Genomic DNA, 25,183 nt, shown 5'->3' with positions numbered 1-25,183 from the left:
GCAATGGTTTAACTTTAAACTAACAATTACAACTAGCTTCATATAGTCGGAATTACAATGCTTTCTATGCACAAACGAATAGCTTGTTACGTGTCTAACCGTGGTACATGAGGTTAATGGTGCATACACACGATCAGATTTTTCCTTCAGATATGAACGATAACGATTTAAAAATCATTCAGTCGTTCATATCTGAAGGAAAATCGTTCGTATCTGACATGCCTGAACGATGGACGATCAACGATGCGCATTCCCGTTTGTCAGATAACGATATCTGACATCTGATGGGTTTGCAGTCAGACTTGGACGATTCCATTCATTTTAATGCAGTCAAAAATCGTTCAATCGTTCAAATCGTTCAAATCGTTCATCTGACAAATCTGACCGTGTGTACGCTCCATAAGAGTTTGATTCCCATATACAGTATGTCATGCTGAAAATTGTCTGTTTTAAATACTTGGGGATAAAACTGAAGATGCACATACTGTATTACTGTAAATCAGAAGCAGTCCGTGGCTAAATTCATCGGTGTCCGCCCTATGCCTGCCCCCACCTCTCAAATACATTGGTAGAACATTGAAAATCATTTAAGATGACGAGGAAACATTGAACCCTCACCATTGCAGGATTAGCCATCAACCATTCTAACCAAATCATTGATGCTTCCGCTGAAACATAATTTGATTCCAAACCCTAATTTGTGGCTCGCAAGTCTTTACAATGTAGTGCTGTGTTTCTGACAATGCCTACTCCAACCAGTTCGATTTACTAATACCCCTTTCAGACATAAAATCCCAACTTCAATTTGGCTCGGAACCCGGGACACTGAGCACGGATTAAAGCTGTGGTTACCCCTTTCACACATGGGTGATGACACTTTACACCAGACCAAAGTCTTCCAGCATTCATCGAGCACTTGGAGATGTCATCTCCAAGCGCTACCGTCTCCGGCCAATTAATTCCTTTTAGGTGTGACCTTGTTCATCAAGACCTGGGTCGCACCTTTCAGACTTGAGCTGGGTCGTCGACCTGGGTCATGGTCCCAGGACTGTCAACCCGGGTTGGAATTTTCAGACATACGCAAGACCTGGGTCGATTCAGGTTCAAAATTGAACATGTTAAGGTGCATACACACGGTCACATTTGTCAGATATGTCAGATGAACGATTGAACGATCTGAACAATTTGATGAACTATTTGACCAACGATTTGAACAATGAACGATTTTTGACTGCATCAAAATGACTGAAATCGTCCAAAACTGACTGCAAACACATCAGATATCGTTATCTGACCATAGGGAACGCGCATCGTTCATACATGTGAGATATGTCAGATTTTCCTTCAGATATGAACGATTGAACGATTTTTTAAATCGTTATCGTTAAGATCTGAAGAAAAATCTGACTGTGTGAATGCACCATTAGGATAAACAGAGTGTATCCATTGTTCACTAAAAAAAACCTTCAAAATGTAAAGCATCAAGAGACTTGCAAGAGCAATGATTACCTCCTTTATGTAGAACCGTAAAACAAAACTGCAAGGAAGAACATTACTTAAAATTACTTAACTAGCCCATAAACTGATCAAATGTAATCACACACTTGTTTAAATATTTATTCCTGACAGAGAACTACACAGCGTTATAGTAACAATGTACTAAGAAAAACTAGCCGGTAGCCTGGGGATTTTCCACATCATTTGGACGGGATTATAGTTTTTATATATATATATATATATATATATATATATATAGAATGAGCTACTGGTGGTCCTGTTATCTCTTCAACACTCACCATTAACCATTTTGTTTAGAATTGCTTAAATACTCAGGTTTGGTTTCATAATCTTGAATAATATATCACGGCTTCCTTAAAGTGGGGGATCCTATGAAAGAAGAGCAATTCTGCTGAAGGAAGAGGCTTCTTGGGGGTATGCTGACACTGTACAGATGGTATAACATTTCAGGGTGATGCCTGCTACAGCTTTATAAGCCTTGAGTCATTACCGGAAAATAATTTAACAGAGAGGCCGAAGAAATGGGATGAACAGTATTATAATTTAAGATCTAATCAGTAGCCTGCATGATGACACATATATAAGTAGTAAATGTGTGTGGGCTATATTGTAGATTTGCCACACATGAAAAAGAGGAAGAAAAATCTTGCTACTGATCATTTTCTCATATATGCCTGAACCTTTTCAGTACATAGCTAAACAAGGTAAAGTCAGCCATTTTTTGACCTTAGCATTAGAGTAGTCAGCCATTTTGTGACTGGGTCAGCCATTAGGTTAACAAAAGTGGAACATTAGAAGTGGTGGTATGGAAAATGTAGATAAATGGAATTTGATAGTTTTGCAACAAAAGCAGTAGAAAAGTAGCATGGTGGAATATCAATGTGCTATATAAATAATTTAAAATAAAAGGCGGTATGGCATATACTGTCCCAATTTGACCACTGTACAAATAACAAATACATTTGTGATGTACAAGACTAAATTTACCAGAAAACAAAAACATTTTCTCATGAATATTCATAACGCAATGGTTAATGCATTAATAGGCTGCTGAAGAAGTTCCTTAATGGGACGAAATGCGTAGGGCCATTGCACAACTAGATGCCACACAGCTTTACCCTACTGCTCACCAGTCAAGGATTTGAAAAACAAAATAGGAGAACAGGGTATTCCTACAAGGATAACCAAGATAACCAATTTTCATAACTTTTAACATATTGCTAGGAAAAGATAGGAACACTTTTTAACTCACCCCTTTCCCACCTCTACAGCATCTCTACTCTTGGATGCATTACGGTACCACAACCCAAATGCAAAGAGGACTTGAACTCCAATAACCACAGCATATTCCAAAATGTCCTAACATACCAAGCACAGACAGTCTAAACACAAACTCTATTCATTATTAACCCAGCCTGCAATACAATTTAAACGGTAAGTCTGGTAGTTTGTAATAATTATATTTGATGACGTTAAACACCACAATACCTCCAGCTTCAGTTGATGTTACAGAGTTTTTTTTCTAAAGCTTTTAATTGTTGGCAAAATTTTTACACAGATTATGATATCAACACAGATGACGGCAGACAGGGGGGTCTGATGAGTTGTGTCAATGCACAAAAATCATCAACACTATATAAATGGCTGACAGTTACATGTACACAGTTGCTAAATAAAACTCATACTATAATAAAAATGTATTGGAAAAGATCTTGGTGTACCAGAGGGCAGTGAAATAATTCAGCAGCTAGTTTGTGTCTGGACAGTTTATATTTCAAAGCATGGAGTCACAGAACTTCACCAGAGACAGCCAAGCAAATTGAGAACATATATGTGCTCTATTGTAGTGTTCTCTCCAGCCGTGTTCTAACTACATGTATCATGAGGCTTGTAGTTCTACATTGGCTATTAGACAACCCTGATTAGGCTCTATGAGCATGGTGTTGCCAAACTGGTCCAAGCAGTGCTCACGAATCCATAGAATGTCTGTTCTCCCCAATAAGGACTTCTAACTTTGTGCAAAAAGAGCTTGTATACGATTGGTCAAGGCAACATTTCAACAGCCAAATAGTAATCAAAGGCTAAAAACTTTGTCAAGGTTGACCGCAAAATACATAATAAAATAAGTGTACCTCTGTTGGGGCTTTATATATAGTAGTGTCGGGCAACTGGAAGCACCCCCCCCAATCTTTAACCTACAGACACCATCTCCTTCCAGATATTTTGTCCGATTTGTTTGTTAAAGCTTTTAACATTTAACATATAAATATATATATAGTTTTTAGACAAAAATCAAATATTTTAAAATACACATTTAAAAAGCCATCAGTGGAACAGATGAGCGTTGATTGATACTGGTTGAGCCGTACAGAAAATAAAATGCATCAGACTTCAAAAATAACTTCACGTTTTAACATTAATTTAAACTTGCACTCCTAATTTTTAAGTGTAAATAAATATACTGATCCCAACTTCTACCATAAATGGGTTTAGCATAAAATTGTTTATTTAAGACAGGACATATTTTTAGATTGCAGTTAATAAATAATATTTTCTCGAGATAAAATAGACATATAAAAAAAATAAAATAAAAAAAGGGCCAGGTTTAAAGATCACCATGTTGTAACAAGCCAATAGCTTTCCTGACCTCTGTAACTGGGATAGGATTTTAGCAGCTCAGCTCCTATGAGCAGTTTCAGCAAAACACAAAATACTAAGTGAAATGGGCAAACTCTCTTAATTACATTTTATATAACGGCGGTAGCAAAACACGGGTGATCAGTAAATTAGCAGCGCTGGACGGAATTGAATGGAAAAACCACTGACGCAAGTTGAAATACTTCACACGTGCAAGAAAAAAAAAAAGAAAAAGAAAATACAGTAAGGTGGTCTTCAGCGTTCACTGATAATGCTAGAACCATGCACATGACAGAGAAGCAGAATGTCAGTGCTGTATATACATAGCGGAGGATAGCAAGAGGATGAAAACCAGATTTGGGGAAAGGATTTGGCCCTGACATTCACCCTGTCCAGGGGCGATGAAAATGACCAGACCGCGAAATCCTGGACGGCACCAGCTTTATAATACCCATCCTCTCTTCATCACCTCGCTAAACCTGCGCACTATTGTGACACTAATAGCTTTTATGACACATACGTCTTATATTTTATTACAGCCTGATCCCACTTACTCAGCAAGCCAATTATTTAAAGGAAGATATTTAAATCATAGCCAGTGGCCAGAGCTATAAGTAGATAGATACCGGGAGGTAATAGTTAAGTGAAATTATTTTCAAGTATACCACATGGGAAATATCTATACTTCATAGGAAGAAAAAGGGGGAGAAAAATTACATTTTGGGAATTTTCCTGGGGGTAGAGTTACTGTAGCTAAAATATCATTGCTAATAGCAACACTTCCACTTTTCATTTGTAGAGGCTTTAGTAAATCTACCCCCCTGGGGGTTTCTTTATGAAGTGTCAGGTGGTAAAACCCTGGCTCTTCTGAACGTGTTTATAACTGATTTTTATAGCGCACACATATTCCACAGTTCTTTTCAGCTTTAAAAGGGCAATACTTTTACTAGCCGTGTCTTGCTAGTAAAAGCATTGCCATTTTAAAGGTTTGGCATATACACTACCAGAAGCACAGGGTTTTTACAACCTGACGCTTCGGAAATAAACCCCCTTGTCTCTAAGCAAATGTCTCCTTATTATATGCAAATCAGTCCTTAATCCACTACCCCAAACTCTTAGAAAACCATCATTGCTCAAGATATTGCTTCCTACTTTAAGAATAAAACAATGCAAAATGTTATGCAAATCCAACTGATGATGCAAATTCACAGTAAAAACTGCTTGCAGGAGCCACTAGCTCCTAAATGAATTGACCCCTTAAAGTAAAATGTCAAACTCATAATTCATTATTTGCAGATTTATAAAATAAAAAAAAATAAAAATGCTTCTTGCATATACAGTGCATCCGGAAAGTATTCACAGCGCGTCACTTTTTCCACATTTTGTTATGTTACAGCCTTATTCCAAAATGGAATAAATTAATTTTTCTCCTCAAAATTCTACACACAATACCCCATAATGACAACGTGTAAAAAACTTTTTTTTAGATTTTTCCAAATTTAATAAAAAAAACAAAACTAAGAAATCAAATGTACATAAGTATTCACAGCCTTTGCCATGAAGCTCAAAATTGAGCTCAGGTGCATCCTGTTTCCACTGATCATCCTTGAGATGTTCCTACAGCTTAATTGGAGTCCACCTGTGGTAAATTCAGTTGACTGGACATGATTTAGAAAGGCACACACATGTCTATATAAGGTCCCACACTTGACAGTGCATGTCAGAGCACAAACCAAGCATGAAGTCCAGGGAATTATCTGTAGACCTCCGAGACAGGATTGTCTCGAGTCACAAATCTGGGGAAGGGTAGAGAAAAATATCTGCTGCTCTGAAGGTCCCAATGAGCATATTGGCCTCCATCATCCATAAATGGAAGAAGTTTGCAACCACCAGGACTCTTTCTAGAGTTGGTCGTCCGTCTAAACTGAGTGATCGGGGGAGAAGGGCCCTAGTCAGGGAGGTGACCAAGAACCCAATGGTCACTCTGTCAGAGCTACAGCAATCCCCTGTGGAGAGAGGAGAACCTTCCAGAAGGACAACTATCTCTGCAGCAATCCACCAATCAGGCCTGTATGGTAGAGTGGCCAGACGGAAGCCACTCCTTAGTAAAAAGCACATGGCAGTCCTTCTGGAGTTTGCCAAAATGCACCTGAAGGACTCTCAGACCATGAGAAACAAAATTCTCTGGTCTGTTGAGACAAAGATTGAACTCTATGACGTGAAAGCCAGGCGTTATGTTTGGAGGAAACCAGGGACCGCTCATCACCTGGCCAATACCATCCCTATAGTGAAGCATGGTGGTGGCAGCATTATGCTGTGGGGATGTTTTTCAGCGACAGGAACTGAGAGACTAGTCAGGATAGAGGGAAAGATGAATGCAGCAATGTACAGAGACATCCTGAATGAAAACCTGCTCCAGAGCGCTCTTGACCTCAGACTGGGGCAACGGTTCATCTTTCAGCAGGACAACGACCCTAAGCACACAGCCAAGATATCAAAGGAGTGGCTTCAGGACAACTCTGCGAATGTCCTTGAGTGGCCCAGCCAGAGCCCAGACTTGAATCCGATTGAACATCTTTGGAGAGATATGAAAAAGGCTGTGCATTGATGCTTCCCATCCAACCTGCTGGAGCTTGAGAGATGCTGCAAAGAGGAATGGGTGAAACTGCCCAAAGATAGGTGTGCCAAGCTTGTGGCATCATATTCAAAAAGACTTGAGTCTGTACTTGCTGCCAAAGGTGCATCAACAAAGTATTGAGCAAAGGTTGTGAATACTTATGGTTTTATGTTTTTTTTTAATTAAATTTACAAAAATCTCAAAAAAACTTTTTACACGTTGTCATTATGGGGTATTGTGTGCAGACTTTTGAGGAGAAAAAGTTTACACAGGTGAAAGATTTTGCCCAAATAACTGGCATTCAATTAGCCACTACCCCTGTACCATTAAAAAGGTCAAGCGTTAGTCAATAAAAGACCTACTAATTCAAATAAAATTGTTCATACTGTGAATCTGAAGGAAAGCTGTGAAGATGAAAACCAAAGATATAGTAAAGCTCAAGATAGGAAAAGGCTGCAAAATAATATACCAGTGATCATTGTTGGATCGTTTATGAGGAAAAGGAAGCTGCATCATGCCACCCAAGGACTGCTTGGACAAGACAGTCCCTCAAAACACAGCATCATGCTAAGGAAGCCACAGAGAGGCTAACTATGCACTGGAGTAAAGGTTCACCAGTCACCCATATTAAGAGCTCTACATACAACTGAAAGAAAAGGAGACAACACTCTCAGAATTCTGAGGAAGCTGAGTGCCATTAGCTCAGCGAAACGCGTCAAGCCTCTTGCGATCATCCCACTGGACTCTGCTTTCTTTTTACCTTGGACCAGAACATTGCTTTCTTCAAATTACCCAGTGGTTACCACTATCAGCCACATACCATCTGCGATATCGCCTTGCTAAGGAATGTATGGATCCACTGTTCCACTAGTATCTAGTAACACTATTTCTGTTAAATACTGGACCTTGAGTAACTTTATGCCATAAATTGGACCACAATGACATGGTCAGTCTGTTTATATCATCACCACGAAGAATTTAACATATTATCTTAGAGTGCTTTCTCCATTTTCTTTCTTTTTTCATATTTAGTCTAGGCTTGGAGACTGACAACCCCTGTGACAGCACCCAAGGGTAATTTTTAATTTCCATTCTGTATACATCAAAGTGACCATGCTAAAATGTAAGACGAGATTTTTTTTTGCTAGACAAAAATGCAGATTTTTAGCCCCAAATCAATATCTTATGTGAGGCATAAACCTAACACTGCTCATTACTCAGACAACACCCTCCTAACAGTATGGTGAAGGCATCATGGCATGGGGATGGTTTTACTCAGTGAGAACTGGGAATCTTGTTAGAACAGAAGGACCGATGGCGGGTGCAAAATACAGGGAGATACTACAAGACAACCTGTATTAGTCTGCTAGAAAACTCAAGATTGGGGGACAGTTCATCTTTTAATGGGACAATGATCCTAAGGACAGGGCCAAGGCAACACTGGAGTTCAGAAAAAGGTGAATGTTCTACAATGGTCAAGTCAACATTCTGATCTCAATCCAGTTGGGAATCTTTGGTACTAATTGAAAATTGCAGCCCACAAGCATCATCCAACCAAACTGAATAATCTGAAGCAAATCTGAAGGAAAGAATGGGCAAAAAACATTCCCAAACAGTCTTGCTCATGAGGAAGCTGGATGCAATTTTAACCAGTGAAACTCGTTGATCCTATAGATCCCATTATACTCCTTCCAACTTGCTGGCAGCATTCATGTATTGGACTTATCAACCCGTTTACTTTGGCGTCACAACCATTCTCCGGTGGAACACTACAGCCCTGAACAATATTGCAATGGCTGCTGCATGCCGCCAAGGACTGTGACCATCCCTTTACATATACCGGTAATTTCATTGCCTAAGGGACACCTTAAGTCATACATCTTGATTCACCCAGCACATGACTGTGTAATTTCTGGAGGGAGTACCTATTAAGGAACTTACTTTATGGTTCATTCATACTAATATTCGTGGCAATTTTATTGTACATCATTATTTTTATGTATTATGCATCTTTGATGCCTTTTTGAGAATTGTTACTATGTATTAAATTACTTTTATTTGATATCAACTGTCCATGGATATTTGTGGTATTAGCTTCATAATTATTGATTAGCGCTGGTATTCCTTTTTTGTCCCAAACTATCTGCAAACCTGGTAGAAACTTAACCCAACAGGCCTAAAGCTCTTACTGCAGCAAAGGGTGGTTCTACCAAGTACTAGTCTTGAGAGGTTATACTTATGTAAGCAACATTTTTCTTTTTTTTAAAACTTAAGACAAATAATAAATTAAAATTTAAAACTAGAACAATCTGTTTACTATTTAGGGGATTGAAGCCACTATGGGCCTGATTCAGACCCACTCGCGAGCGGCTGTCCGCTCGCAAGTGGGTCGATGTTGTGCACTGCGCATGCGCACTACGGCGGGAGCTCCGTCGTGCGCATGCGCCAGACGCGACGAGCGAAGGACTTTCCTTCGCTCGTTGTGTCTGATCAAAGGGTGCGTGCTGTCGATGTTGATTGACAGCACGCCCCCTTTGGTGGGCGTGCCTCCCTGACGGGGGCGTTCCCAAGGGAACGCCTACCATCAGAAGCCGGCCCACTGACATCACTAGTGATGTCAGTGGGAGTGATTTTGGCTCTGATAGAGCCAAAATCACTCCGGGCCTTGCTGTTGAAAACCTCAACCGCAGGCTCCGGCTCGCAGTGGCGATGGTCGCGATGGTCAAGACCATCGCGGCCATCAAACTGCACGCTCGTATAGGCTGTGGGTGGTAACCCACAGCTATACGAGCGTCCAGGAGGATGCTCCATAATTATGGAGGCCGGCCCTCATTCAGAGCGTGCGCTCTGCTCTGAGCGTACGGCTCTGAATGAGGGCCTATATCTGTAATCTCTCTCTCCCCACTGGTATATTTCCCTGGTTATTCAAGCATACAGTGATTACTTCTATTCTGAAAAACAAAAAAAATAATTCTGATCCAAACTCTTTTGCATCTCATCTCCCAACTCCTGTGCCCTTTCAAGCTTCTTTAGAGACTTTCCAACACTAGCCTAACACTCTAACTTCATCACACAACATACATGGACCCAATTCAGTCAGGATTTCATTCCTAACACTGACCAAGGTGGCCAATGATCTGATCAGTGATAAGTCTAAAACCTATTACTCACTTCTAATTTTCCTGGATCTCTCTGCTGCATTTGAAACTGGCCTTCAAGACCCTGTCCTATCCTGGTTGTCCTACAAGATCATTTCTCTGGATTCACAACCTCTATCACTAGGCGCAGTCCTTAATGCTGTGCTTTTCTCCAATGCTTTGGATTTAAGGGCCATCTCTATGTAAATGATGACCAATTCTATCTATCCACTCCGGATCAGTGTTGTAACAATAGTCCCTGCGGTGGAATGGGGGTGGTCCTGCTGCCGAAACAGTGAGGTGCGGGAAGTCGGGGATAGGCGGGCGATGTGTGAGCCAGTGATACTGTGCTGTCTGGGCTGCTAAGACCAGCGGGTCTGTCACCAGTGCGCCAATCAAATCAGCGAGAGGTGAGGGCCACGGACGGACTGCTGTGGGGACTGGCGGGGGCGGGTGTTGGGCTGCAGTGCTGGCTGCTAATCAGACTCTGCTTAGCATTGAGTGACTCTGGCTGGCTAAATTATATGTTAAAATTAACAAAGAGGGTACAAATCACCAATGTCACCTCACTTGGCTTGCCCTTAGGAAGGGATTGATTACGAAACCAGGATATACTGTAGTTTCTCTCTCAACTAAATAATCAATACAGCACTGCAGCGTCTATTTCCCAAACGGGCGTTTGGTGACAGTGGCACCGCTGCTCAACCAGATATCCAAATAGGCAACGTGAGAGTACTTGTAAAAAATCCAAAGGGCTAAGAAGAAGGTTAAAAACCAGCGTAGACAGATCCTCGGACTAGTTTCACCCCCCCCCCCCATATAAAGGAGGCTTTATCGAAGACAATGTTCGTCCATAAGCGCTGTTCCACATTTCCTTTCTATTTGTTGTTTGCAGTTCAACGGGTGGATTGATTCACTTATTCCCAATTGGAAGTAGCTGCTATTTCCTATTTAACTATACACTTAGGGCCGTATTCAATTAGAAGCGAAAACTCAGTTTCGGCGATACTTATTCTCCGATGACATAATTTTCGCCGGTTTCAACTTATCCCTGTATTAAATTGTAGCGTGTTTTCGCTGGTGCAAAAACGCAATGCAATGTAATAGGCGAAAAAGTTTTGCCTATGAATACCCGGCGAAAAAAAATGCTAAATTGGGGTTTGGGGGTACGTGAAAAAAAGAACACCCAGCACCCATGGGACAGCCTCCCTAAGGATAACTGCGTCAACATTTAAAAAAAAAAAAAAAAGACTTCTGGACACCCCAAAAAAGTATTTTCGTTTTGGGGGCGAAAAATCCAAAGTTGGGGTGCAAAGTTAAAAACTAGCGAAATAGACTCCAGCGGGGTTCCCAAGTATGCCCCAGTTGTTGTTTTTTATTGCAGGTAGGTGGATTTTTCACGTTTTTTAAAACTTCACATTTGCAACTTCAAAATATGCTAGTACCCATTTTCATGTACCCCAAATTTGATGGGACTAGTTATTTTCCCCCAAAAACCCTCAAACTGGCTATTCTTCACCACTTTTTTAAAGACGCAAAATAGCACCTATTGAGACCATTTAAAGTGGCCAAATACCTTCAGCGGGGTTATTCGTGGGGTACCCAGAGTGATCCCCCATGTCAGTGCATCTTTTGGGGGGGTGTCAGGCTGATTTTTCCCAAAACTGACAGAACTTTTCGCCGATTTCCGTTTCGCCGGGTCCCGTTTTCGCTGATTTGGAATTGAATAAGGGCTTAAGCGGGGACGAGCGCAATACTTTTTCGCACCCAAAACCAGCGATGATGGCGAAAAGTCCGGCAACTGACTTTTCGCTTCTAATTGAATACGGGCCATAGGTGGTTTTTTATATATGTGCTCTCTTTTTTGATTAGCGCAGAGGAAGCTCTTTCTTTTATAATATTACTCCATATTGTAGCAAATTAATGACTGGGAAGTGCTTACAAGATTGACAGTGAATATGTTGATTCCGGAAACCAGGCACCGGGACGTCAACAAGATTAACACCCTACTTACAGCTATTAACCAGATTGCAAGTACATCGTTAAACATGCTGCATAACCAGCATATTACCAGTTGTAATGTCGATCTGGTTAACATGCAGTAAGTAGCGTGTTCATCTTGTCAACAAGCTGGCTCCTGCATTCACATACTCATCCCGATTGATTTACATGTTGTTGCAAAAACTCCAACAGGAATGAGGTAGGGCCTAAATAATTGTTGAAATAAGCCTGTATACATTATAATTTTGGTATGGGACTAAAGTATACCCGACTTGAAAATATCAATATTGCTTTAAAATACTGCTCCGGTGGGGGCCTATCTTCCCTCCTTTCCAATTGGTAACTTCACATGAGAAGTACAATTGGTGCCCCAAAGGAACTACTGCCACCTCAACACAGCCTGGAACTTTCATTACTCCTAATTGGGCCCTGTGGACAAAAATGGCTAAATTGTTTTACTTACAAGTAAGCTTTAGCGCAAACTGCTAGAATAATAATAATTATATATAATTACATAAACCCGGAGGCCTGTCATCCAAAATGTTTCAAATGACATCAAAGAAAATAAATGATTGTGGTATTTTAGTTATTTTGTCTTATACACAGACACGCTATCAATAATTTTATTTATATCTAGCTTTTTTCCAATAGGGCTCAAGGCGCTTTACAGAAATCACAAACACAATAAAAACGGTGTGGCAGCCATTTTGGATCAACAATTCCAAGGATTATTCTTCCTACACATAATGGACCCAGGTGAGGCAGCCATTTTTGTCTCTCTACACAGGATTACACTGGGCAGAATAGGCAATGCCAGGAAGAGATGACACATGATTATGTAATGTTTCCTCCTATAGTAACTATGAGGAGCTCTGCTAAATGATTGAATGAAGGAGAGAAAGCCAGGAGCAGTGCAGGGAAGGACAGATTTTAGATGCTATGCACCAAATTATAGAATAATCATCGGGGGGAAAAAAAACTTAAGTCACCAGCATTCTGGACAAAAGATAAGATACCTATAAAACTGCAAAGACCTAGGACAATTACCTTGTATAAACAATGTAATAAGATGGCCAGGGACAATGATTATTGTTCCAAAATACTGAAAAAGTAGTCCCAAGGATTTCAGATGACAGAAGACCCAGCTAGGCTCTCAATGAAATAATTAGTATATGACGTTACAAAAACATACTGTTTTTCAAGAAATATCTCCTGCGCTTCTTTGCTTGCTGCTGTCCAATTTAACAGAGACCAGTCAACAATTAATGTACTGTATGTACAGCCACTCTGGGACATTGTAATGTATGGTTCAGATCCAGCCAGTTCACAAACCACACACATTTTATTGTCTATAGACAAACCACACCAGAGTATTGTACACTGGCACATTACCATTGCAGACCTGTCCTAAACTTGACGGTGACATCACAGCAATTAGCAAGTTAGTAAATGTGTGACCTGGCAAAGGCTCAGTGACACGTACAGTCTCGACACACAGACTGGACCAAATGACACCACTAATGAATGAACCTAGATTACGGGTAGTGCGGTTTTTGGGTTGAACGATGCTAATTGCAGAAAAAACAACACTTAGATATGTCCATTTGGCATAGCAATGTTTACTGCTATTAGACCCCTTCCCCCGTACAGTACAGACCCCTTACCCTGTAAGTACAGAACACTCAAGCACTCATGCTGTGGTATACAGATACTGTCTTACAACTTACACTCATATTTCGGTCCCAGATCTGTATGGTGCCATCCTGGCATCCTGCGGCTATGAGCTTGCCATCTCTACTGTAGGTGGCGCAGGTTGGAATCACGCGTTTGCCTTGTGCAGATCTTGGCTTAAAAATACTTTTGTGCTTCTTTTCATTGGAAACGTCCCATGTCCGGACAGTTCTATAGAGGGAAAAGGTAAAGAATTATTTTAATACAGGTTGACGCACATAATTGCTACGTAAATGTTATCTTCATTATCGTGTCCTACTTCTAAATCAACGTGTTTTAATATTAGCTATTAAGTAGGCTTGAAACATGACAGACAATACTCTATCAAATAAAAAAAACATACCGTAGGCCTCCTAGCTTCTGTCCTGAAAATTAGACCACAGAAATCCTGATACAAGCGACCATACACTGCCCAAGGGAGATTTTATATTGAATTTTAAATTTTAAGTCAGTTTAAGCCTGGCCATACACAGGCCGATTCTACCGCACTTCCCAGCATGACTGGCGCCTGTTAACGCAGTTGGGAGATGGCGGCACACATAGGGGTATATTTACTAAAGTGCCGGTTTATAGAAGTGGAGATGTTGCCTATAGCAACCAATCAGATTCTAGCTATTATATTCTAGAAGGTGCTAGATAAATAATAAGTAGAATCTGATTGGTTGCTATGGGCAACATCTCCATTTCTATAAACCTGCACTTTAGTAAATATACCCCTTAGGCTGATCTGCAGCCATCTTCAAAAGACATGTAACCAACACAACCGATAATAATCCAACTGAGGTTGGAGTACACACTCTGCAATATAGGACCAACAGCCTGGAATTCAATGCAATATCATAGCACATTTTCAGGCACGGAAGAACAGAGCAACAAAAGTGCACAGGACACTGTTTAAACGTTGTTATTGTTTGAAAGTAGACTCTAAGGGGTAAATTTACTAAAGTGAGAGTTTTTAGAAGTGAGTTTTAAAAGTGATGTTGCCTATAGCAACCAATCAGATTCTAGCTATTATCTTCTAGAAGATGCTAGTTAAATGGTAAGTAAAATCTGATTGGTTGCTATGGGCAACATCACTTTTCAAACTCACTTCTAAAAACTCTCACTTTAGTAAATTTACCCATAAAGATCTGCTCATACTAATCAGAAGACCCCATGGGGTCTATGTACTAAGCAGTGATAAGTGACAGAGTGAAAAGTGATAAGACTGTGATAAGTGCCAGCCAATCAGCTTCCAACTGTCATCTCACAGGCTGTGTTTGAAAAATGACAGTTGGGAGCTGATTGGCTGGCACCTTATCACAGACTTATCGCTTTTCACTCTGTCACTTATCACTGCTTAGTACATAGACCCCCATATCATAAATGATGAGCCCCAATAAGTCTGTCCACAGTTGGAATTCTGGTTCTCACTGCTCTTGGCATGTTTAAAGTCCAGTTGTAGGCCTAATTCAAAGGATTACACTGCAGATGGCAGAAGTCCGGAGTATATATAATATTAAAAAACAAAGCTAAAATAAATAGGTCGCTTTGAGCAGAAAGAAAAGCAACAGAAACATTATTTACGTATTTGTCTTTCTATTTCAAGCTGCCTAGTGCTGCCCCCACCATTACCGCAGTAACGCAGCCGCTCTGACATGGTGTCTGTACATGTAGCTGGAAACCCCTGTGCTGTATCACAGACTCTAATCATTATCATTCACCCCTTACAGCATCCATCATATACCTTCTGGAGCGGATTCCACGGCAAGTTCATGGGCAGAATTGTGCGCACAAGGTCATCAATCTCTCTGTTTGGTAATTAGCACTAATCATGTTTACTTTTCACTACCATTAAAACTATTACGCCAATTAACTACGTGGCGATTTTCCTTTTCATTAGGCAGTCTAGGAAATCTAAAAATCTATTTCATCTGAGAAGTCCTGGACAAAGCTCACACGTTACTGAGGTGGCCCCGTCACGTCTGGCTCGCTCATATTTTTGGGTTATGAACACGCTAGAGGAGAGTAATAGACGGGGTATGCTTTTAACTAACAAAATAATATTATTATTATTATTATTAATATACAGATTTCAGGTTCTCATTAGAAAAGAGTACTTTATATGGTCCTGCAATCTAGTCCCATACATTTTATAGTATATGGGTGAATTCTATATTTAGTATTTAATATACGTAGTAGATATCTTTATCATTGTCACTTTCTGATATTACTACTAGGAGGTAATATTACAATTTACCATGTTGCCCAATATAGGAGATAACTTGTTAATATCGGAGACAGCCATTTAATTACTGCTCATACACTGTGGTTGAGCAATATCGATACAGCTGCTTTGCGGATTTATTTCTCCGCTAAATTTACCTAAATCGCTGTATCTGGTCCTGCCGCAGCAGTCCCTGCTCAATGCAACAATATGTCCCAAGCAGAATAACATTTTGGGCCTCATTATGATGCAGCGGTAATGTAAGACCCTGTGTCGCACTGCGCATACGTCCCGAATTTGTATATCGCAGTACAGATTTGGGTACAAGGTAGCAGAAATGTAAGGAGCGTTCTAGGACAGTCAGGGCCGTAGAGAGCCGCCCTAAGGGGTGTGGTCTAATAGCCGGAGGTGTGGCCTTGCAGGAGGTGTGGCCCCCATAGAATAAAAAATATCTATTTGCAGCGCCGCGAAGAGGGTGTGCCATGAGCCCCTTGGCCAGGGCCAAATCCAGGGGGGATCAGTGTGATTGCCTCCCCCCACCCCTGCACAGACATAAGAGAGGAGACTGCTGCTGCTTAGCGGCAGTAGTCTACGTGGTCCCACTGCAGCCCAGCACACAGCAGCGAGTCCTGGGTTACTGACAAGTATAGGGAGGGGGAGAAGCGTCGGATCCGGGGTCCCAACTTATTAGTACTCGTTCCCCTCCACTCTCGGTGGGATAGACAGTGGACAGTGACTGGTATGTGGCTACAAAGACGCACCGAGATGTTGCATCTTATGGGTGTGTTGATGAAAGCAGCTACAGGTAAAGACGCTGAACCGCTCACATAGGACGCCATATATTCAGACGGAGAGCCATAGAGCTGGTGCAAGTTTTTATGGTGCACCACGATGGCGATTTTAAAGAAACACCATGCAGCATTTTAGTGGCCGTCTCAGTCCTTGCACATTCGGTCGCACGCATATACACCAGGGAAAGATTTTGTAGCACCATTAGCATAAAGAGAACTATTAAAATGTATCCCTGTACAGCGCTGTGTAATATAGTGAAATATAAACAATAAGCAAACATAAAAAGTATACCAAAACATGATGCCATAAAATACCAAAAAGTCAAAAAAAGACTTCTCGTGCAGAACATGGAGGCCTCTCTCTAATACATAAATACACATACTGTACTTTTCTCGCTACATCCTGTACCATCTAAAGGGTGAATAGACAATATAATAGATAATATAAAAAAGATGAGTCCTATTAAAACAGCCATCACTTTAACCCATAAATAAGAATAAAGCTGGATAAGGAGGACATATAAAGAGGAAAGATCCATAGGATAATATAGAAATATACAGTTCACATCTGCACAACACATTAAATAATTTTATGGCTGCCAGGAGAGCGATTCCCGGTCACTTAAAACACACTACAGTGAATGAAATATTCCTGCAGAACGGCCCTGAGGAGATTATATTGGGGAAGCTGGGAAGAGTCCAATAATCAGAATCTAGAAATCAGTTCCAACCCGTTATATAAGATAGTGGAATCCGGTGTATAATAACACAGCGCCCCATTGTGCAAGGGTGCGCAGGAAACCTGACCTAGGCGTGTAAATCGTATTCTCTCTTCCCTCAAGCGTACAGTAGTCGTTTAATTAGCCCACCCATTCACAACATTTACAGGATAAATCCACTTTCAAAAAATGGATTCCATTAAATATATTAGACCCCTGCAGTTTAGATTTGAGCTTACAAAAGTCCCTCCCAAATCTTAACCTCTCCGCACATTTTAAATTTTCCCCTCTGCAGTGCAACAAGGTTTGCCAAGGTACAAATGTACTTTCAGATTCTGCTTTGCTGCCAACTAAGAATCAGTCCCAATATGTGAGTTTTACAAGATCCAGAGATGACCGGCCTCATACTAAAGAAATATTATTTAACTTGTTAACCAAGGCGTAATCACCTACTCTCCTAGAAGGCGGGTGGATCCTAATGAGGTGGGCAGGATGGGGAAATTATACCGGGAGTCGTGGGTCTGTAGAGAGGAGGTGGGGCCAATATGATAGAGTCACATAATTTTAGCCGCGACCCTTCCCCACAGATCTGCAATTGAAAGCACTTTGCTGTGACGGGGCAGGAACTAATGACCTGAAGAGCCAGCCCCCGTAGTGGTAGAGAAAAAACGAAAAGTCGGCAAGTATGATCTAAGGGCCTGATTCAGAGACAAACGCAAAGACGATTACGCACGCAATCGAGCGATTGCTTGCTATCGCGCATGCGTATAAATCGCACTGCTCGTGCACTTCGATTGCTCTTTGATCACGGAAGCACATAGGAATCCACCGCAGAGTGAGTGATGAATTGTCAGTGTTTGGGGGTGGTGACGGGGGGTGGTCAGAGAACCGCCGGCGTGTCTGTCCGTATAAACGCTGTTACACGGGCGGGCACAAATTAGCCACTGCGAGTGCATATACGCAGCTCTGCGTACCTAAAGAGCCCCCAAGGCTTCAGTAGGTCGGGCCTGCCGCATGGCCAAGATCCATGTGCGGCGATGTTACCGATATTTACGCAGGTATGAGTCGATGCACGCAGGTAAGAAGGCATCGCATTAGCGTCCATCTCTGAATCAGGCCCTAAGTGTACCAGGCGCTGCCACTGAGTCTTGGGAATTAGTTTTACGCCGGTTACACACTGGGATGATGTTGTTACCATTTGGCCAAATCAGGACGACATATTGTGCACTGTGCATGCACGATATGCGCGCTCCCGCGGTTGAACACGATGACATCAGCTTTGATGTGCTGCACATCAAACCTGAAGATATCGATTGCGGCCCCATTCGTGTTACTGAAGGACGGAACAAGTGATTGTGGTATGATATGTTGGCCCAACGGAACGACACATCGTCCAGTGTGTACCCACCTTCGGTGTTACATTTCTATGCAGGTTTAGCCCTCAGGATTCAGAAACTATCTAATGCAACCATGCTGGAGAGCGGTACAATAATGAGTGTCTGCAGGCAGCAGTGAAGCATGGTGGAGGTTCCCTGCAAGTTTGGGGCTGCATTTCAGCAAATGAAGTTGGGGATTTGGTCAGGATAAATGGTGTCCTCATTGCTGAGAAATACAGATAGGTACTTATCCATCATGCAATACCATCAGGGAGGCGTTTGATTGGCTCCAAATTTATTCTGCAGCAGGACAACGACCCCAAACATACAGCCAATGTCATTAAGAACTATCTTCAGCATAAAGAAGAACAAGGAGTCCTGGAAGTGATGATATGGCTCCCACAGAGCCCTGATCTCCACATCATCGAGTCTGTCTGGGATTACATGAAGAGACAGAAGGATTTGAGCAAGCCTACACCCACAGAAGATCTGTGGTTAGTTCTCCAAGCTGTTTGGAACAACCTCCCTGCCGAGCTCCTTCAAAAACTGTGTGCAAGTGTACCTAGAAGAATTTATGCTGTTTTGAAGGCAAAGGGTGCACACACTAAATATTGATTTGATTTAATTTCTCTTCGGTTCATTCTCTTTGCATTTTGTTAATTGATAAAAATAAATTATTATCACTTCCATATTTTTAAAGCATTCCACACCTGCCTAAAAATTTTGCACAGTACTGAATATATATATATATATATATATATGTATATATATATATATATATAATGTGAATGGCTATTTATAATCTAATGGTGGTAATCCTGCTTCCTACTAAAAGGGCTTACAGTCATGTTGGCGTATATATGCGCAGACTAAATTGGAAATATACAAAACAAGCAGCGGCTTAGAGAGAAATAATGTTTTTCTGGCAATTTTTACAATAATCAAACACAATTATAAAACAAAAAGGAAACATGCTACAGAGAACCTATCTAGACTCATTAATTCACTAACTTTTGCTTTAGATCTAAGCTGGTTTTAAAAACTACATATCAAAACAAACATTCTGCCAGAAAACAATAACGCGATTGATTGATCGTAAACGCTGTTTCTTTACTCAAATTCACTTTCTTCCGGATGGTTTGAATTATCCAAATGAACACACAACTTAAACACACTGAACTACAATGACACTCTAGGGAAAGCCTGTGTTTGTGTCTCTAGAGGAGCAAGTAACTACAAACCAATATATTTCCCGATTTCTGTACAGATGGTATTCAAATATCAGTAGCTTTGACAATAATATACTATATATTATTTTAATGGCATGTTTTTAATGCAGGAAAAAAAGAAGCAAGGGAGCAGTATTACAGTGTGCTTTTACATTGTATAGCTAGATCATAAAATGTTGTAAATATTCATAATGTAATCACACAATCCATGCATACTCTCCCAGAATGTCTGGGAGATCTCCCGGGACCCCACAGTTGGTAGCTATCAATCCATGTAGTAGGTTAGTCTGTGATTGGATGTTGATGGCACAATGTGATCACAGTGCAATTCCATTGTCCTTGAAGCAGGTCAGTCTGTGATTGGTTGCTCGTGTAAGAGTGAGCTCCTTGCAGTCACACAGTCTGTAGAAGGTTTAGGGATGGCTATTGGTGAGCTGTTCATCAATGGTCACCCTCGACGGCTCCATCAGTGATTACCGTCAATAGCACTAAACCATCTACGGAGAATTATCGATGATTTGATGAACCCCTCTCACCCCAATGGCCACCGCTGCAGGGGGGATCACCATCACAAGTCACGTCTAATCAGAATAAGGGCGGGGCTTAGCAGGCAGTCAGGGGCAGGGATAAACTCTGTATCGATGGGGGGAGGGGGTGGTGGACCATCGGGTCCTAGTCTGTCATTAATGACAGAGAGTCATTGGATCTCTGCCATCACTGGCAAAATCATCGGCCCTCAGTAGATAACCATGGATGACTAATAACTATCGATGGTCTTACCTAAGCAGGATAGTCCGTGATTGGATGGAGATGCCACAGTGTGAGCACAGTGCAGTCACACAGTCTGTAGCAGGTTACTCCGATATATTGATAACATTAATATTGATTTATAAATATAAATGATGTGGTTAATAAAAAAAAAAATATATATATAAATATATTTATATATATATATATATTTTTTTTGTTCAAGGATCCAGCACTACGTCACACCAATAGTAGCTATAGCCGGTGCCCTCATAGATAGAGACATAAAATGAAAAGCAATGGTGTGGCATTCGGCAAAGTAGGACAACTTGAGTTCCTTTCTAAATCAACGTTTCAGTGTATTGACACTTTCGTCAGGATATACAAAATATGTCTTATCTTATATAAGTTCACCCACATGTGCAAAAGACTGCAGATACCGGAAACGGGACCCATCACCCGTCCGGTGGCGCAAGTCAATGACGTCATCACAATCATGCGGCAAGCACCTAATGTGATTCAGTTCAGTGTATCCAATCACCATGGTAACCAAATATACATTGTAGCTGAATGCAAAATAGAGTAAATATCATAAGAACAATACATAGTCCAATAAAAAACATCAGAACATAGAGGTAGCATCACATGTAAAGCGATCAAAGGCTATTGAACTATAAGATCCGTAAAAAATAATCATAATATATAATTATAGTACAAACCGGAGCATTACATATAGCATGGTTCAATACATACACCCTAAAGGTGATCATAAGAATACATAATAGCAGTGTTGTCCATAACATAATATGCATAATTGAAGCAAGTCAATTTCCGAATATTCTTAATTGAAACAAGCTAATGATAAGGATTCATTTAAACCCTTTGGACTAATAGTTTCCAACCTGTGAATCCAAAATGCTTTACGTCTTAATAAAATTCCTGATCATGTTCCCCCATTACTTAGGGGTGGTGACAGATCTATCATGCGATATTTTAAAGTCGAAAAATTATGACTTGCTGTTGCAAAATGCAGAGCAACCGGCTGATCACTCGTTCCACTTTGGAGGGCTGCTCTAATCGCAGAACGATGGAGCGCCATCTTTTCTTTAAACTTACATTGGGTTTTCCCCACGTAACAAGGACCACAGGAACAGGTTAATAATATACAACATATACAATGTTGCAGTCAAGATGGAATCTAATATAGAATTTAGATCCTGAGTGTGGATGGTGAAAAACATCGCCAGGTATTAGATATCTGCAGGTTATACATGAGCATCTAAAACACCCCACTTTTTTCTTTGCCAGAAAGTGTTTGTTTTGTGACTCTGGGAAGGTAAAATATCTTTTACCAGAATATCTCTTAAATTTATACTTCTGCTATAACAAGACATTAAAGAGATGTTGGATAAATTAAGCTCCTTTTCAGAAGTAATTAGCGGCCAATGTGTCTTAGATATCCGATTTATCCGTGGGGATAAAGGGTTAAAATAATTAACCCAAGGTAGTCTTTTAGAAGATCTTGTCTATTTAAGGATAATACCCTAGATTTCATAGTCATTAAGTCATCTACAATAACCACGTGCTAGAAATTTTTAGACTCAATCTGTATTATAGCCTTATCTAAATTGTTATTAATTCTCCTCACCATCTGCGAATAAGGGAGACCCCTTTCCAGACTGGTTGGGTGGAAGCTCTGGTATTGCAACAATGAATTTCTGTCAGTTTCTTAAGAAAAGACAGTAGTTGTAATCTTCTTGTCATCAACCAGACAAATTTCAACATCTAAATAATGAACAGATTTTTGGCTCATACTAAGAGTGAGTTTAACTGGAGAATTAGTCTGGTTATGACTTTTTTCCCATGACTGGGGTTTACGAGCAGTGAAAAAAATTCTATTATCTGATGGGTCTTATGATTTAAAACATGTTGAATTTTTATTTATCTTTATTGGAAATAATTCTTACAAAAAATGTCTATGTTTGACAACACTTATTATTTACAAACCATGGGTTGTGCCATGGGTTCATCTGCGGCACCTACAATGCCAACTTTTAGGGTTAAAGGGTTAAAATAATTAACCCAAGGTAGTCTTTTAGAAGATCGATTTTTACTTTGTTTTTTTTAGGAGATCTTGTCTATTTAAGGATAATACCCTAGATTTCATAGTCATTAAGTCATCTACAATAACCACGTACTAGGAATTTTTAGACTCAATCTGTATTACAGCCTTATCTAAATTGTTATTAATTCTCCTCACCATCTGCGAATAAGGGAGACCCCTTTCCAGACTGGTTGGGTGGAAGCTCTGGTATTGCAACAATGAATTTCTGTCAGTTTCTTAAGAAAAGACAGTAGTTGTAATCTTCTTGTCATCAACCAGACAAATTTCAACATCTAAATAATGAACAGATTTTTGGCTCATACTAAGAGTGAGTTTAACTGGAGAATTAGTCTGTTTATGACTTTTTTCCCATGACTGGGGTTTACGAGCAGTGAAAAAAATTCTATTATCTGATGGGTCTTATGATTTAAAACATGTTGAATTTTTATTTATCTTTATTGGAAATAATTCTTACAAAAAATGTCTATGTTTGACAACACTTATTATTTACAAACCATGGGTTGTGCCATGGGTTCATCTGCGGCATCTACAATGCCAACTTTTAGGGTTAAAGGGTTAAAATAATTAACCCATGGTAGTCTTTTAGAAGATCGATTTTTACTTTGTTTTTTTTAGGAGATCTTGTCTATTTAAGGATAATACCCTAGATTTCATAGTCATTAAGTCATCTACAATAACCACGTACTAGGAATTTTTAGACTCAATCTGTATTACAGCCTTATCTAAATTGTTATTAATTCTCCTCACCATCTGCGAATAAGGGAGACCCCTTTCCAGACTGGTTGGGTGGAAGCTCTGGTATTGCAACAATGAACTTCTGTCAGTTTCTTTAGAAAAGACAGTAGTTGTAATCTTCTTGTCATCAACCAGACAAGTTTCAACATCTAAAAATGAATAGATTTTTGGCTCATACTAAGAGTGAGTTTAACTGGAAAATTAGTCTGGTTATGATTTTGTATCAAAGCCTTAAAGGCTTCTTCTGATCCTGTCCAGATTAGTAACAGATCGCCAATAAATCTCGTAAAAAAAATTATTTGACTAGATATTTCCGGATCATTAAAAAATAAATCATCCTCCACATCAAACATAAAAATGTTGGCATATGTAGGTGCCACAGATGAACCCATGGCACAACCCATAGTTTGTAAATAATAAGTGTTGTCAAACATAAAGACATTTTTTGTAAGAATCATTTCCAATAAAGATAAATAAAAATCAACATGTTTAAAAATCATAAGACACATCAGATAATATTTTTTCACTGCTTGTAAACCCCACTCATGTGGGATTATAGTGCATAAACTCGATACATCGGCAGTGATAATCTATGCCCCCTTGGTCCAACAACACCCTCTCTCCCTATTAGACATGACAGATTTGTTGAATAAATTGAATGCATTGGGTGATGTCCCAGAGAGGGCATGATTTATCACTGCGGATGTATCGAGTTTATACACTATAATCCCACGAGTGGGGTTTACGAGCAGTGAAAAAAATTCTATTATCTGATGGGTCTTATGATTTAAAACATGTTGATTTTTTATTTATCTTTATTGGAAATTATTCTTACAAAAAATGTCTTTATGTTTGACAACACTTATTATTTACAAACCATGGGTTGTGCCATTGGTTCATCTGTGGCACCTACAATGCCAAAATGTTTATGTTTGATGTGGAGGATGATTTATTTTTTAATGATCTGGAAATATCTAGTCAAATTTAATTTTTTATGAGATTTATTGACGATCTGCTACTAATCTGGACAGGATCAGAAGAAGCCTTTATGACTTTGATACAAAATCATAACCAGACTAATTCTCCAGTTAAACTCAGTATGAGCCAAAAAACTGTTCATTTTTTAGATGTTGAAATTGGTCTGGTTGATGACAAGATTACAACTACTGTCTTTTCTAAAGAAACTGACAGAAATTCATTGTTGCAATACCAGAGCTTCCACCCAACCAGTCTGAAAAGGGGTCTCCCTTAATTCGCAGATGGTGAGGAGAATTAATAACAATTTAGATAAGGCTATAGTACAGATTGACTCTCTGATCGAAAAATTCCTAGCACGTGGTTATTTTAGACATGATTTAATGACTATGAAATCTACAAATTAAAAATCTATCTTCTAAAAGACTACCTTGGGTTAATCATTTTAACCCTTTATCTTCACGGATAAATCGGATCTCTAAGACACATTGGCCTGCCGCTAAGTACTTCTGACAATGATCTTAATTTATCCGACACCTCTTTAATGTCTGGTTATACCAAAAGTAGAAATTTAAGAGATATTCTAGTGAAAAATATGTTACCTTCCCAAACAGAGTCACAAACCAAACACTTTCTGGC

At 40.0% G+C, this 25,183-nt stretch overlaps 1 protein-coding gene across 1 annotated transcript in view; it reads right to left on the bottom strand.

Annotated features, from left to right (window-relative positions):
- Positions 1–25,183, bottom strand: part of WDR70 (WD repeat domain 70) — a 369,233-nt gene that overhangs the window by 120,176 nt on the left and 223,874 nt on the right. Inside the window, exon 10 of the mRNA XM_088454999.1 lies at positions 13,638–13,812. Within this exon, the coding sequence (XP_088311125.1) occupies positions 13,638–13,812 (175 nt within the window). The remainder of the gene's footprint in view (positions 1–13,637; positions 13,813–25,183) is intronic.

This window comes from Taudactylus pleione, unplaced genomic scaffold, assembly GCF_031769625.1.
Source record: "Taudactylus pleione unplaced genomic scaffold, aTauple2 ptg000639l, whole genome shotgun sequence".
Classification (NCBI taxonomy): domain Eukaryota; kingdom Metazoa; phylum Chordata; class Amphibia; order Anura; family Myobatrachidae; genus Taudactylus; species Taudactylus pleione.
The sequence above is the reverse complement of the archived record's forward strand: the minus strand, read 5'-3'. Positions and strand labels throughout refer to the sequence as shown.